This window comes from Stegostoma tigrinum, chromosome 4 (assembly GCF_030684315.1).
Source record: "Stegostoma tigrinum isolate sSteTig4 chromosome 4, sSteTig4.hap1, whole genome shotgun sequence".
Lineage (NCBI taxonomy): Eukaryota > Metazoa > Chordata > Chondrichthyes > Orectolobiformes > Stegostomatidae > Stegostoma > Stegostoma tigrinum.
Window position 1 is genome coordinate 79,318,323 of NC_081357.1, and position 16,939 is coordinate 79,335,261.

Sequence of the window (16,939 nt, forward strand, 5' to 3'; positions counted from 1 at the left end):
GCTGCCTCACAGTGACAGGGACCCGGGTGCAATTCCACCCTTGGGTGGCTGTTTGTGTGGAGTTTGTACATTCTCCCTGTGTATGCATGGGCTTCCTCCAGATGCTCTGGTTTCCTCCTACAGTCCAAAGATGAGCAGACCAGGTGGATTGGCCATGGTACATTGTCCATTGTGTTCAGGGATGTGGTGATTAGGTGGGTTATGAGGAATTGGTCTGGTGGGATGCTGTGAGGCTCAGTGTAGACTTGTTGGGCCAAAGAGCTTGTTTCCACACTGTAGGGATTCTATGAGAAACAACCCTGTCAACTGTGTAAAGTCCTCTTAATGAACATCCGGGGGTTAGTGCCAAACTTGGGAGAGCTGTCTCATTGACCAGTCAAGCCACAGACAATGCCCCAGATGCCGCCATCACCATCCCTTCATATGACCTGTCCCAGTGGAATGACACACCCAGCAGAGACAGTGGCACTGTCAGGAGGGAGCTGCCCTTGGAGTTCTAAACAATGACTCTGAGCCACATGAAGTCTCATGGCTCCAGGTTAAGCCTCTCACTGATTATAATGTTTCATCCTCCCTCATCTGATGAATCTATTCCTCCACGTTGAATGACACTTGGGGGAAACACTGAGGATGGCAAGGGCACAAAATGTACGCTGGGTTGGAGAGTGCAATGTCCACCATGAAAGGTGGCTTGGCAGCAGCATTACTGATTTAGCTAGTTGGGTCCTAAAGGACACAGCTGCTGGACTGGGTCTGCAGCGGATAATGAGGGAACTAACAAGAGGAAAAAACAAACTTGATCTCATCCTCACCAATGTTCGGCTGCAGGTGCATCTGTCCATGATAGCTTCAGTACCAGTGACCACTATACAGTCCTCTTGGAGATGAAATCCCGCCATCACGTTGAAAATACCCTCCATCATGTTATTTGGCACGATCACGATGCTAAATGAGATAGCCAGTCTTCAAATACATCTAGCAACCTATGTTTGGGCATCCATGAGATGCTGTTGACAACAGAATTGTGCTCTAGCATAATCTAAAAACTTATTCTCCAGCTTATTCCCCATCGACCATTACCATCAAGCCAGGGGATCAACCTTATTTCAAGGAAGAGTGCAGGAAGGCATACCAGGAAAAGCACCAGGTAGATCTAAAAATGAGGTGTCAACCTGGTGAAGGTACAAAACTGCGATACTTGCATGTCAAACAGCAGAAGCAGCGAGTGATAGATAGAACTAAGCAATTCCATGACCAAAGGATCAGATCTAAACTCTGCAGTCCTACAATTTCCAGTCTTGAATGGTGGTGGACAATTGAACAACTCACTAGAGGAGGGGACTCCAGAAATAACCCCACCTTCAATGATGGGAGAGTTCAGCACATTAGTACAAATGATTATGCTGAAGCATTCATAGCAATCTTCTGCCAGAAGCGCCAAGTGGATGATCCTGTCAGCTTTCTCCAGTGGTCCCCAGCACCACTGTATTCAGCCAATTCAATTCACACCATGTGATTTCACGAAATGGTTGAAACCACTGGTTACTATGGGCCCTGACAACATTCTGACAATAGTACTTATCTCTTAGGGGAGCAATTGAACTGCCTGAAAGAGGTGCCCAGTGCAGACCAGCAAGTCATGACTGCCTGTTTGAATACATGCGCATCAAATGCCACTCTGTGGAGTAATTCCACCTCCTATAGTAGTGGCCATATAACAGTGAACGTCTGTTCCTTTAAAAGATTGGTGATTGAGTGTCTTCCAAACAGAAGTGCTCTGTTGGTTACTTAACATGCATTGTAAACTGTACCTGTCTGAAGCGGGAAGGCTGTACTAGTTTAGAGAACTTCTCTTAAGTGGATAGGGAACCTGTCTCCACTGCCAATTTAGAGGATACATCCATGAAAGTCCCAAAAATAGTGGCTGTTGCCAAAGGAGCAGATATAGGATGTGGAAACAGTTTTGATTCCCTGTTTATCACCTCCACACTGGGAATCCAGTCATTGTATTTGTTAGGGTGTTTGTTTTAAATTCATAGCTATAGCTTTTTCCAAAATTCACTATTAGATGTGAGCATCTCTGGCTGGTCCAGCATATCTTGCCCACCCCAAGTTGCTCTTGAGAAAGTGATGCTGAACTGTCTTCTTGATCTGTTGTAGTCCGTGTGCTTTGGGTTGATCCACAATATCCTTAGGAGGAAATTCCAGGATTCTAACACAGTGACAGTGAAGGAATGGCTTTCAAAGTCAGGATGTTGAGTGTCTTGGAGGGGAACTTGCAGGTGGTGGTATTGTCATGTATCTGCTGCCCATATCCTTTCAGATGGAAGTGGTCATAAGTATGGAAGATGCTCCCTGAAGATCTTTTGTGAATTTCTGCAGTGCATCTCATAGATATAACACATTGCTGATAATGTCAATTTGTGGAGAGACTGAATGTTTATGGATGTGGTGCTAATCTAGCAGGCTACTTTTTCCTGGATGGTGTCAAGCTTCTTCAGTATTGTTGGGGCCACACCCATCCAGGCAAGTGGCAGTATTCTGTCAAAGTCTTGACTTGTGCCTTGTAGATGATGGACAGAATTTGACAAGTCAGGTGGGGCATTAATTATTGCAGTATTCCTAGCCTCTGACCTGCTGTTGTAGCCATTGTATTTATATGGCAAGTCCAGATGGATTTTTGGTCAATGGTAAACCCCAGGGTGTTCACAGTGGAGGATTCAGTCATGGTAACACTATTGGATTTCAAGGGGAAGTAGATAGATTGTCTCTTATTGTAGATAGTTACTGCCTGGCCTTTGTGAGACATAAATAGTACTTGCTAAATTCCAGCACAAGCCTGGATATTGTCCTGGCTTTTATGCATTTGGATATGGACTGTTTTAGTATCTGAGGAGTTGTGAATGGTGCTGAACATTGTGCAATCATTAGCAAACATCCTCACTGTGACTTTACAATGAAAGCAAGTTCATTGATGAAGCAGATTAAGAGGTTATGTCTCGGACACTATCCTGAGAAAATTCTGCACAGTCCTGGAGCTGAGATGACTAACCTTCAACAACCAGAACCATCTTCCCATGCCCCAGGTGTGACTTCAACCACTAGAAAAGTTTCCCCCAATTCCAATAAATTCCATTTTTGCTAGGGATCCCTGTTGCCACACTCAGTCAAATGCAGGTGTGTCACTCTCACCTCACGTCTGGAATTCAGCTCTTTTGTCTGTGTTTGTGCCAAGGCTGAACCCTGACAGAACCTAACTCAGGCATGATGAGTAGGTTATTGCTGAACAACAATGGGGAGGTCATGACCTAATGTTAATGTCACTGCACTATTAATCTAGAGATCCAGGTAATGTTCCTGGCGTTGGGGTTCAAATCCTACCATGGCAGACGGTGGAATTTGAATTTAAATAAAGAATTTGGAATTAGAAGTCTCATGATGACCATGAATACACTGTCAATTGTTGGGAAAATCCATCTTGTTCATGAACGTCCTTTAGGGAGGGAAACTGCCACCCCTATCTGTTCTGGCCTACATCTCCTAACCATAGAAATGTGGTTGACTCTTACTGTCCTCAAGGCAATTAGGAATGGGTAATAAATGTTGGCCTAACCAATGACATCTACATCCTATGAATCGATTAAAAAAAAGTGCTGCTTGGTAGCACTGTTGATGACATCATCATTCACCTTAATCATGATTGAGAGTAGATTGAGAAGGTAATTGACTATATTGGATTTGCCCTGCTTCTTGTGTATAGGACAAACCTGGGCAATTGTCCTCATTATTATATAGATGCTAGGGCTGTAGCTGTATTGGAAGAGCTTATCTAGGGGAACTGCCAGTTCTGGAGCATAAGTCTTAAATACTGTTGTCAGAATGTTGTCAGGGCTGATAGCTTTTGCAGTTTCCAATGCGTCCAACTATTTCTTCACATCACGTACAGTGAATCACACTAGCTGAACACTGGCATCTGTGACGCTGAGGACCTCTGGAAGAGGCTGAGATGTTCCATCCACTCAATACCTCCGGCCAAAAATTGTTGTAAATACTTCAGCCTTATCTTTTGCACTGAGATGCCTGGCTCACCCAATATTGAGGATGGGAAAATTGAGGAACCTCCTCTTCCTCCAGTGAGTTGTAGATTGTCCACCAGCATTCACTGGAAGTGGCAGGACTGTAGAGCTTAGATCTGATCAGGTTATTGTAGGCTCACTTAGCTCTGTCCATCAGTTGCTGCCTATGCTGTTTAGTATGCAAGCTTCACCAGGTTAACACTTAATTTTTTACACATGCCCCACACTCTATGTTGAACCAGGATTGATCCCCTAAGGGCTTGATGTTAATGGTTGATTGAGGATATGCTTGGACATATGGTTGCAGATTTTGTTGGAGTATAATTCTGTTTTGCTGATGGCACACAGCACCTCATGGATGGCCAACTTAGAGTTGCCAGATCTGTTTGAAGTCTGCCCTATTTAGCACATTGAGAGTGCCACACAACAAAATGATGGGTATTCTCAATGTGAAGGCAGTACTTTGTCTCCACAAGGACTGTGTGATGGTCACTCTTTCCAACACTGTCATGGAGAGATGTATATGCATCTGGTAGATTGATGACAATGAGGTCAAGTATGTTTTTCCCTTTTGTTTGCTCCCTAATCACCTGCTACAGACTCAATCTAGAAGCTACATCCTTTGGGACCTGACTAGCTTGATCAGTAGTGCTACTACTGAGCCACTCTTGTTGAACATTGACATTTCCCACAGGCCATGAAAAGTTATCATGAGAATTTGGAAATATGATAAGAAGTTAGCTAACCATGGCCTACGCATATTTATGCACAAATATTTATTTAGGCCTGCAGAAAAGACCACTGCAAACTTAATGTTAAAGTACATTTATAGCCTGTTTCATTTTGTTTGACCCCAAATTACTTCACTAGTGAGAATGTTGCCTTCTTTGTAACTTTACAGATTATGTAAAATATTGGATACTGTAAAGACCGCAGATGCTGGAAACCAGAGTCAATAGATGTGAAGCTGGAAAAGTACAGCAGGTGAGACAGCATCCAAGGAGCAGGAAGAGGCTGAGGATGGTCACTTCACCAGGGGAAAGGGAGGGGAAATAAAAAGGATGGCAACTGTAAGGTCAGGTCGGTTGGTGCGTGCAGAGAACAAATGCTCCACAAATCAGTCCCCAAGTCTCCATTTGGTCTCCCTGATATCGAGGCCTCCTCCATTGTCAGATTGAAGCCAAACATAAACTGGCTGAACAACACCTTATATTTCCTTGTGAGAGCTCACAGCCCGCTGGCCTCAATATTGATTTCACCAGCTTCAAAATCCCTCTACCCCAGACTTATCCTATGTCCAGCCCTCCCTCTCCTCCTCACCTCCCTGATGACCTAATCTGTCAAATCTCCTACTCACCTATATGCTCCACCGTTTCACTGACCAATCACAATAACCTCCTACCTGTAGCGACCGAACACCATCCCACCTACCCTTCGCCCAGCCCTACACCCCTCCGTCTATTTACTTCTGGGTTCCCTACATACCACGCACATGCATCCCCTCCCCGGCCCCACCACCGCAAACCCCCCCCCTACCCCCACCCCGCCTCAGCAGTCCTGAACCACAGCACAATCTGGATAAACATCTCCTCTTTGAAATAGGCACTTTACAATCTTCTGGACTTAATATTGACTTTAACACCTTCAGGCTGTGAGCCAATGCCTATTCCTTCCCTTTCTTTTAGCTTTACTTGTTATATTCCCTCTCACTGATTCGGATGAAGGAGTGGATTAGTAAGTTCATGGATGAGATGAAGGTGGGTCATGTTGTGAACAGTGTGGAGGGCTGTTCTTGGTTACAAAGGGACATTGATAGGATGCAGAGCTGGGCTGAAAAGTGGCAGATGGAGTTTAACCCTGAAAAGTGTGAGGTGATTCATTTTGGAAGGACAAATTTGAAAGCAGAATACAGGGTTAACGGATAGATTCTTGCCAGTGTTTTCAGTTATAAGATAACAAGGTGTGGAGCTGGAGGAACACAGCAGGCTGGGCAGCACCAGAGGAGCAAGCAAGTGAATGTTTCAGGTCGGGACCCTTCTTCAGAAATGGGGGAGGGAAAGGGGGCTCTGAAATAAATAGAGAGAAGGGGCGTGGTGAAAACAGGTAGATAGTGGAGCGGATAGGTGGGAGAGAAGATGGACAGGTTTTCAGTTTTGCCCTCTACTACTATATCAACATAAAAACTGTCATACACCACTGTTGGTTTACTGCCGAATTGCCCCACATCTTGCACATTGTCCAAGATCAACTCCACTGCACATTGAATATGTGTCTTAGATTGTGCATTTGCCATGATAGTTGAATCATTCCTACAATTTCATTGAACCATATGTGGCTCATAAGAAAGCTCACAGTAACAAAGACCTTTCCATTTAAGAGGGTGAATCTAGGCAAATAAAGTACTATAGATGAATGGTCCAATTGTAATTGTCAGTTTCATCGTGGTAAAGCATTTACTTATATGTTCATTCAACATCTTGAAGAATATAAGAGAATATATAGCTAAAAGTAAAGTATTCATGCTGATGTGTCTGGAATTAGTCAAAAGAACAGATTCACATTGTGATGGAAACATTTGAGAGGTTGACAGAATTACTTTAACTGCTTTGGAATTTTCTGAGAGAGCAGTCAAAACACCTCCAAGCCATCTTTTGTACACGAAGGGTCTATATTGCTTTCTCACCAAAGGTATGGAAGGTGCCGCCTATGGATCGTTGGTGGATTTCTGCAGTGCATCTTATGGATAGTACTGAGCGTCAGTGGTGGATGGAGTGAATGTTTATAGATGTGGTACCAATCAAGCAGGCTGCTTTGTCCTGGATAGTGTCTGGTTTCTTAAGTATGGTTGCTTGATTTTTTTGTTTGAAAATTCACTCTAAGAACTGACAATTTCATTTTGAAAAGGCTGGCATTAAAAGCTGATCACTGAAGATTCCAGGTGAAACAACTATTTACTTGCAATTCGTTCAACCTAGTCGACTGTATTTGCTGCTCACAGTGCAGTCTCCTCTGCACTGGAGAGATTAAAGGCAGGTTAGGTGGACTCTTTGTGGAATACCTGTGCTCTGCCTATAAGAGCAAACCCAACCTTCCAATTGTTTGCAATTTCAATGCACCATCTTATTCCCATGCTAACATTTCCATCCTACACCTGCTGCAGTTGTCCAGTGAAACTCAACACAGGTCGGAAAAACAGCACCTCATGTTCTACTTTAGCACTTTACAGGCTTTAGGATATAGCACTGAATTCAACAACTGCAAATTGTTAATAGTGAACATTGTCCTTCAATTTGATTACAACCTTTGCCCAGTGTTTTGATGATGTGGGTTTGTTCTTAGCAGAGTTGACTTACTTTCTAATATTTACATCTGATTAACATCTAAATTGCATCTAGATCCTTTGCTACTATTGGTACTCTCTGTCTCTTACACTGGCCACCCTCACTATCTGCTCCACTTGCTCCTCTTCCCCATTTATCAACACATAAACCCATTATTTTTCATACCTCTTCAGTTCCAAAAAAGTCATATTTGACTCAAAAAGTGAACTGTGCTTCTTTCCCCACAGATGCTGCCAGAGCTGTTGAGTGTCTCCAGCATATTGTTTTTCTTAGCGCAGATTGTGCTTTCTTTTTCAAGAATATTGGAAATCTTTTCATGAACTGTTACAAAAATAATGATTGAAAGTATCAGGCTCAACTCAAGACAAACTTTAATACTGTGGGTTAGCATGTCATCTTTTCACTGACCAAGAGTTGATCAGATGAGTTGATCAGTGGGCCCATTGTTTACTTGGGAATGAATTAACCATATGGTTCCATTCGAGTTTAATAAGATCTGCTAACAACCTACACCTCACACTTCCATTTCTTTTTCCATAAGTTTCAGTTCATTGCTGCAGTAATAAATATGACTCATCGATTGTCAATTGACATTTATCACAATCTTCAGTTCAACAAAGCAATAACATTTTCACATTTTTAAGAATGTTATTTTCATGCAGTGCCTGTTTTGGGGAATAAAAGGTCAGAATTGATTGTTTTGAAAGCAACTTATCTGTAACCTTAAGGTAGTCCAGATTTCAGTTTCCCCACATGGAGACTGATATAACTCCACAGAGAACAGTATCCTGTCACTAAGCCACTCTTTATTTACACACACTGATCCAGCTCCCTGAGAGCCAGCTCCCAAAGTGTCAGGATGTCTGACAGTTCTGTTTTCATTTGTCAACCAGGACTCCCTGATTGGACCAGATTAACAACCCCAATCAGGGAACTCATATTCTATGAGGTCCAACTGACTGACCTTGTTACAATCACTTAAGAGACCACATGCAGACTGCAAACCTTTCATAGCTGACAATTCCAGGTACCCCAGATTTCATGATGGAGTGCACAGGCACGTCTTCCATTTGCTCACAGCCAAATCAAACTTTTCAGTTGAAAAGACTACCTTCTCTCATCGTTATTAGAATTGAGCAGCATTGGGTGCATTGAGGGATCATCTAAAGGTGCTAACATTGGGTGAAAAACAAATGGTAGATAAGAATAAGGCTACAGATTAGATGCTAAAAATATTCACACAAAATGAAGTAATTTCTTTTTCCATTAAGCTGATCTTTCATTTTGCTACAGAGCAGGCCCAATGGGCCAATAGACATTTTCCTGTTTCGACTTTCTTACTTGTTAGCTGTTTTAATCTTAAAGGAAAAGTTCAACATTTTCACAACTGTTTGTTCATCCTGCCAAAGCACGATAGCAACACAGTGGGGCAAATATAAGTGCTATTTGTCTGCTGGGTTTGCTGAATTATTTAGGCCCTTAGTGACAGCACTGAGCATAATCTACAGCCATACCACTGACTTAATGATGTCAATCAAATACTTGTTCATATTCCTTGAGATTTCTAGATTTTACAAAAAACTGAAAGAACTGCGGATGTGGTAAATCAGGAATACAAACAGAAGTTGCTGGAAAAACTCAGCAGATCTGGCAACATCTGTGAAGAAAAAAATCAGAGTTAATGTTTCAGGTCCAATGTTCCTTCTGAGGGAGGGTCACCAGACAAAAAACATTAACATTGAGTGATGGGGCAATGGGTGGAATCTGGTCTAAACTTACAGAATACTCAGATGCCTGGATAAAATGGACATGGAGATGTTTCCACTACTAGGAGATATTAGAACCTGAGTGCACAGCCTAAGAGTGAAGGGACAACCCCTTAGAACGGAGAAGAAGAGGAATTTCTTCTGTCAGAGGTTGGTTAATCCTTGGATTTCATTGCCACAGAGTGCTGCGGAAGCCAAGGCATTGAGCATATTTAAGACAGAGGTATATTTTTTCTTGATTGGTAGGGGGTTCAAGGCAATAGGGAGAAGGCAGGAGAATGTGATTGAGAAGCATATCAGCCATATTGAATTTTTAATTCCTCTCTGGCCACGGGAGAAGTGCCAGAAGGCTGCAGGGTGGCAAATGTGGTTCTACTTTTCAAGAAGGGTAGTAGAGATGAAGCAGGAAATGACAGACCGGTGAGTCGGATGTAAGTGCTAGGGAAACTATAGGAGAAAATTCTGAAAGAGCGAATTAATGTCCATTTAGAAAGGCATGGGTTAGTTCGGGACAGTCAGCATGACTTTGTCAGAGGAAAGACATACCTAACAAACTTGTCAGAACTTCTTTGAAAATGGAATTGTTTGTGTGCATGAGGGAAGTTCAGTTAATGTAATTAATATGGATTTTAGCAATACTTTTGACAAGGCCCCATGTGGGAAATTGATTGAGAAGGTCAAAGCACATGAAATTGAAGGAAATTTGGCAAGATGGATCAGAAACTGGCTTAGTAATAAGACACAAAGGGTAGTGGTAGAAGGCTGTTCAAGTGACTGGAGATCAGTGTCCAGTGGTGCAACACAAGGATTAGTACTCATCCACAAATTTACTAACCCATCCTTCTATGCCTTCATCCAGGTCTTTTATCATTTGTCATACAGATAAAAATACAGATGAAAATTTAGGGTGAATGTTAAGAAAATTTGCAGAAGACACTAAGATTAGTAGAATGGTACATGGTGAAAAGAAGATGGCTGTGGGTCACAGGAAGATGAAGGCAGGTTGGTCAGCTGGGAAGACCAGTGGTAGATGGTATTTAACCCTGATAAGTGCAAGGTGATTCACTTTGATAGAAAAAACAAGGCGAGGGAGTATCTAATGAATGGCAGGATACTGGATAGTTTGGTGGAACAGAGGGATCTTGGTGTAATTATTCACAGATCCCTGAAGTCAGCACAGCACATGAATAGGATAATTAAGACGGCGTAGGGGACGCTTGCTTTCATCACTTCTGGCGTAGAGTACAAGAGCAAGTTGTTTGATGAATGATGATTTATTGTCACTTATACTCTACAATGAACAACATGGTTAAATACCATGAATGATAGGACAGTACTAGAGGGGGTACAGAGGGGGTTCACGAGGATATTCCCTGAGATGAATAAACTGGGAAGACAATATAGGCTTGGTTTGATTTCTTCAGAGCAGAGAAGACTAAGGGAGACATGATTGAGTGTATAAGATTATGAGGGGTATCGACAGGGTGAATAGACAGCAGTTATTTCCCTTGGTTGATCGGTCAGCCATGTGAGGGCATAGTTTTAGGGTAAGGGGCAGGAGACTCAGAGGGGATTGGGAAAAATAAAAACATCACTCAGCAGGTGGTGGGAAACTGCAATGCACTGCGTGGGAAGGTAAGGAGGCCAGAAACTTTACAACCTTTAAAAAATGTTTCGATGAATTCTTCAAATATTATAATATTCAAGGATATTCTGGTCTCTCTGTTAGAAGATAGATATTAATAAACAAAAGAGGGCTCAGAAGAGATTTATTAGGATTTTGCCAGGAATGGAGGTTACCTTATAGAGATTTATAAATTGATAAGGTGAATAGAACATAGAACACTACAGCGCAGTACAGGCCCTTCGACCCTCAATGTTGCGCCGACTTGTGAAACCAAACTGAAGCCCATCTAACCTACACTATTCCATTATCATCCATATGTTTATCCAATGACCATTTAAATGCCCTTAAAGTTGGCGAGTCTACTACTGTTGCAGGCAGGGCATTCAACGTCCTTACTACTCTCTGAGTAAAGAACCTACCTCTGACATCTGTCCTATATCTATCACTGTCCACCCTATCTAATCCTCTGATCATCTTGTATGTCTCTATTAAGTCACCTCTTATCCTTCTTATCGCTAAAGAAAACAGCCTCAAGTCCCTCAGCCTTTCCTCATAAGACCTTCCCTCCGTACCAGGCAACATTGTGGTAAATCTCCTCTGCACCCTTTCCAATGCTTCCACATCCTTCTTATAATGCGGTGACCAGAACTGTACTCAATACACCAAGTGCGGCCACACCAGAGTTTTATACAGCTGCAACATGACCTCTTGGCTCTGAAATTCAATCTCTCGACCAATGAAACCTAACACACTGTATGCCTTCTTAACAACCCTATGAACCTGGATGGCAACTTTCAGGGATCTATGCTCATGGACACTGATATCTCTCTGCTCATCCACACTACCAAGAATCTTACCATTAGCCTAATACTCTGTATTCCTGTTACTCCTTCCAAAGCGAATCACCTTGTACTTTTCCACATTGAACTCCATTTGCTCCCTCTCAGCCCAGCTCTGCAGCTTATCTATGTCCCTCTGTAACCTGCAACATCCTTCTGCACTCTCCACAACTCCACCAACTTTAGTGTCATTCACAAACTTACTAACCCATCCTTCTACGCCCTCATCCAGGTCATTTATAAAAATGACAAACAGCAGTGGCTCCCGCAGCACAGTGGCTCAGCGGTTAGCACTGCAGCCTCACAGCGCCAGGGACCCAGGTTCAATTCCAGCCTTGGCCGACTGTCTGTGTGGAGTTTGCACATTCTCCCCATGTCTGTGTGGGTTTCCTCCGGGTGCTCCGGTTTCCTCCCACAGTCCAAAGATGTGCAGGCTAGGTGGATTGGCCATGCTAAATTGCCCATAGTGCTCAGGGGTGTGTGGGTTATGGGGGGATGGGTCTGGGTGGGATGCTGCAAGGGGTGGTGTGGACTTGTTGGGCTGAAGGGCCTGTTTCCACACTGTAGGGAATCTAACCTAAGCGGCACATCACTAGTAACTGAACTCCAGGATGAACATTTCCCATCAACCACCACCCTCTGTCTTCTTACAGCTAGCTAATTTCTGATCCAAATCACCCTCAATCCCATGCCTCCATATTTTCTGCAATAGACCTTATCAAAGCTTTACTGAACTCCATATACACCACATCAACCACTTTACCCTCACCCACCTGTTTGGTCACCTTCTCAAAGAACTCAATAAGGTTTGTGAGGCACGACCTACCCTTCACAAAACCTTGTTGACTATCCCTAATCAAGTTATTCCTTTCCAGATGATTATAAATCCTATCTCTTATAATCCTTTCTAACACTTTACCCACAACCGAAGTAAGGCTCACTGGTCTACTACCCTTCTGGAACAATGGGACATTTGCTATCCTCCAGTCTTCTAGCACTTTTCCTGTAGACAATGACAACATAAAGATCAAAGCCAAAGGCTCTGCAATAGGGTTGGGGATTTCAAGACTAGGGCACACAGTTTTAAGGGGTGAGGAGAAAGATTTACTAAAGACATGAGGGGCAATTTTTTTAATACAAAGAATGGTTCTTTTGTGGAATGAACTTCCATAGGATGTGATGGATGCAGGTACAGTTACAACATTGAAAAGACTTTTAGTTAAGTATATGAAAAAGAATTATTTGGAGGGAAATGATTCAAGCTCAGGCATGTGGGTCGAGTTTTAGTTTGTAATTATGGTTGACATGTAATGGTTGGATGGAAGAGTCTGTTTCTATGCTGTATGACTCTATGACCCTTTGATATGGAACAAATGCAGGAAATTGGGATTAGTGGACCTTTAATGGTAGTTATGTTGGTACAAACTTGAAGGGCCAAAAGGCTTTTTCTATGCTGTATGAAGCTGTGAATGGTGGAGCAGATTCTACAAGCCAAATAGCAAAATTCTGCTCCTCTGTTTTGATGTCTTTTAAAATAATTGTTGAGTAAAGGTACAAAACTCAAAATGTAAGTTCTATTTCCACTTCTGATATGCAAATTCTCTTACAGAGCAGTATTTTGGTGAAATACATATTCATAATATCATTTGAAAACATTCATTTGGAGTTTCTGCTGTGCAGGGATAGCAATTAATATGGTTGTGGACAGTAAAATTTTGCTTTGACTTTTATACCAAGAAATGGTGTTGCAAGATATTTTAGGAAGGAGGCTATAGTTTCTTGGCCAATGTGTCATTATGCCACTAATGGTGCTTGTTGGATGTTTGTTCAAATAATTAATTTAGAAGTTAATGTTTTTTCAGTAATGCTGCAGTCTGTTATTGTGAGCCTCTGTAGCTGACTCTATGAATACAAAGTGGAATAGTTTCCCTGCTATTTAGTGAAATTGCACACTTGCTCTTTACATTTGCATTTGAAATTTTGCTACACATAGTGATCACAGAAAACCTTGCTCATGTTAAAAATACCGGTTCAAAATGTTTCTGAACTTTGAGTTACCCAACAGACTATCTTCCTACTCCCCTACTAACTCCTGGTTTTGAGTTTCAGATGAAATCATGGCCTATCCAGTTTTCATTTATATATATCAGTGTCAACAAAAACTTCAAACATGAATAAGTAAACTTTCTGCATTGGCCCCTAACCATACTCTAAAGGATGTTTACCCCGGTTTGTTAGTGCATCCACAGGTAATACATTCTTCTCATAAACATCTGGCATCTAACAGATTATTCTGAATTCAGATTGAAGTTTTAAAGTGAATGTGTGTGGAGCATGCACTCCTTGACAATGGTCAAAATCAACAACTTGTATCTTAGGTAAACAAGAGTTTATAGATAGACGGTTAACATTGATAGGGCTATCTTCTTTGAACAAAGAACAAAAATTACAGCACAGGAACAGGCCCTTCGGCCCTCCAAGCCTGCGCCAATCGAGATCCTCTGTCTAAACCTTTCATATATTTACTAAGGGTCTATATCCCTTTGCTCCCTGCCCATCCACGTACCTGTCCAGATACATCTTAAAATACACTATCGTGTCTGTATCTACCACCTCCACTGGCAACGCGTTCCAGGCACCCACCACCCTCTGCGTAAAGAACTTTCCACACGTATCTCCCATAAACTTTCCACCTTTCACTTTGAACTCATGTCCCCTAGTAATTGAGTCCCCCACTCTGGGAAAAACCTTCTTGCTATCCACCTTGTCTATACCCCTCATGATTTTGTAATCCTCAATCAGATCGCCCCTCAATCTCCGTCTTTCCAATGAAAATAATCCTAATCTATTTTGAATCTCATTCCCAACATTTCTTTAAAGTTAACTGAAGTGACATAAACAACATAAGTTTAGAACTTGCAGTGTTAATTATGAAGATTTAAAATGCCGACGTCTCACCTTTACAATTTTTCTCATGCAGTGGGCTGTTTATTTTAAATGGGTGACTGTTGAAATAGCAAACAATTTCATATGAAGGATTGAAAATCACAAATATGTTTTAATGCTATAGACCTACGCCAGTTTTAAAGGTTAGAACACGTAAAAAATATTTTATATGACAAAAATGAGTAAACGTTATTCCAAGTCATTGAGTTTGATAGGTCTGTGACATCCATTTCAGTAATTGAGATGGTCTCTCAACTAAAGTAGAAATAGTAAATAAACGTAATTTGATTGTGGTTTGTTTTTTTATTTGAAAGAGTTTGTAAAACATTTCAAGCTTCAAGATGTGGTCTGGAATTGGATCTAATTACTTGTGCGATTGTCAGAATTAATGAAGTTAAGGTCACAAATTGGAAATGAAATCTTAGCAAAGCTGCCTTCTGGAATGCTTCTGCACAAGCAATACAAAACAGTATTAAGTAAGAAGTTACACAGGATAGACTGGCAGTTAACAAACAAAGCCAAAAAAAAACTGCTTTTAGTAGAAATGTTAAATGTTTATTGGAGTTTTTAAAATACAAAGATCAGAAATTATTGCAGGTGTAGAGAAGAAAGCTGAAGGAACTGATATAAATTTCAAAACTAACAATCCCTTAACGATGGAAGAGAATACTTTAGCTCCATGTATCAATTTTAGGTAAATGATACAAAATGTTATCACCTGGTGCTGAAATGGAAATGTGAAAAATCCCCAGTCGACAGCACCTACGCAATTTAGTAGCATTCAAAACATGCAGTGATTTTACTGCTATTGTGACTGATGTTGCTTTATTTAACTACTTCTTGTTTTGTGGATAGCGCTAGTAAGCAGGTATTGGCAGCAAAACTTTCTTAATTTGTGGAATTTTAGTAGCCTGTGTCCTGGTATTTTATCTTTCTCATGAAAAATAGGTAAAAACTTTATCATTTTCCAGGCTAACAGGCCTTCAAATTATTTTTACTACCCAGGATTTTTCAAATTCTATTAATGTTCAAATGATTCCACTTGGAGTAAACAATTCATACTTAATTTCCTGTGATGTGCTACAAGTCATTTTAATTTCTGGTACTTAATCACAACTATGATGTAAAAAGTGAGATTCTTGCCCTGGCTCTTTTTCTATCAGTTCTTTGTTACAAATTTGGAAACATCGACTTTTTACTTTCACTGTCATGGCCTTGCTAAAAATGATACACAGAAGAAATTATTTCCACTAATGCTGAAAACACATCATATTCTCATTCATTTTTGCGGAATAACACATTTGCACAAAGGTCAGTGATAATGGGAATAAAATATAATAATCTATATATATATGTATAAAATATATATACACACACATATATAGATGAAAAAATATTTTGAGGCTGACCCTCACTAATTAAAACTTCTAAAGTTCTCACCTAAGGCATGTAGTAAGAGCAAACACTGGAAAATTATTATGTGTTTTGATTCAACTTTGTGTTTATTGGGATTTCTTAACATGAATTTGAATGCAGATATAAAATATTAGGATAGGTTTCAAAGAAGCGGACAACAGGCGGTGAATCCACTCCTGCCAGTATTTTGTCCCAGATTAAAGAAAAATTCTACCCTATCATCTGTGAAACAGGTCAATAACAGGAAATTGGGGCTCTGTTAGCCACTATATCAGTGTGCTGTTCTACTTCTGAATACCAGTTGAGTAAGATACCCCAGTGCCACTCAATCCACAATAACCACCTGGGTTCTTATCCAAGTACTGCTGGTGGTAATCTTCGGCAAAGTAGAACACTTGAGCCTCGCGGATCTCAGTTGTGATTTGACCATGCCCACTTCTATTCAATTCCTGCAAAGACATGTAACAGTCAGACTTCATTAGAAATAGGCAGCAATTTTTATACAGAAATCCAAAATAAGCCATCTTTATAATTCTTGTAAACATTAGCACAATCAGGTTAACTTGACAATGTAAAACAGCAGCAAGCAATGAAAATCAGATAGTTACATGTATTAAAACAACTGAGGTGCTTGATAGGAAATCAGATATGAAAAATAGCATAAGAAATGGGAATAAAAGGATAGAGGTGTTACATGACTTGATGGATTGAATGACTTATTTCTCCTTGTTAAGAGATTATCCTCCATATCAAGACCGCTTCTTCAAAAGATCATGCAGGCTTCGCACCAACCTGCATTTAACATCAACCATTTTATATCCTAAAGTAATAAACCATAGTTTTTTCAAGAACGTTAGTGCACTGCCATTATTAAAGTTGAACTTTCACATGAACATCGTTCAGATCCGAGCAATGAAGAAACATCTTA

The 16,939-nt window shown here is 41.0% G+C and overlaps 1 protein-coding gene across 14 annotated transcripts in view; it reads right to left on the bottom strand.

The window, feature by feature from the left end:
* Positions 1–15,127: 15,127 nt before the first annotated feature.
* Positions 15,128–16,939, bottom strand: part of msraa (methionine sulfoxide reductase Aa) — a 548,797-nt gene continuing 546,985 nt past the window's right edge. For 12 of the 14 annotated variants that reach the window (XM_059645458.1, XM_059645456.1, XM_059645460.1 and 9 more), the window contains one exon: positions 15,128–16,460. In XM_059645458.1, coding sequence (XP_059501441.1) covers positions 16,296–16,460 — 165 coding nt within the window. In that variant the 3' untranslated portion in view covers positions 15,128–16,295. The remainder of the gene's footprint in view (positions 16,461–16,939) is intronic. The other 2 variants (XM_059645450.1, XR_009445690.1) reach the window with 2 other exon arrangements.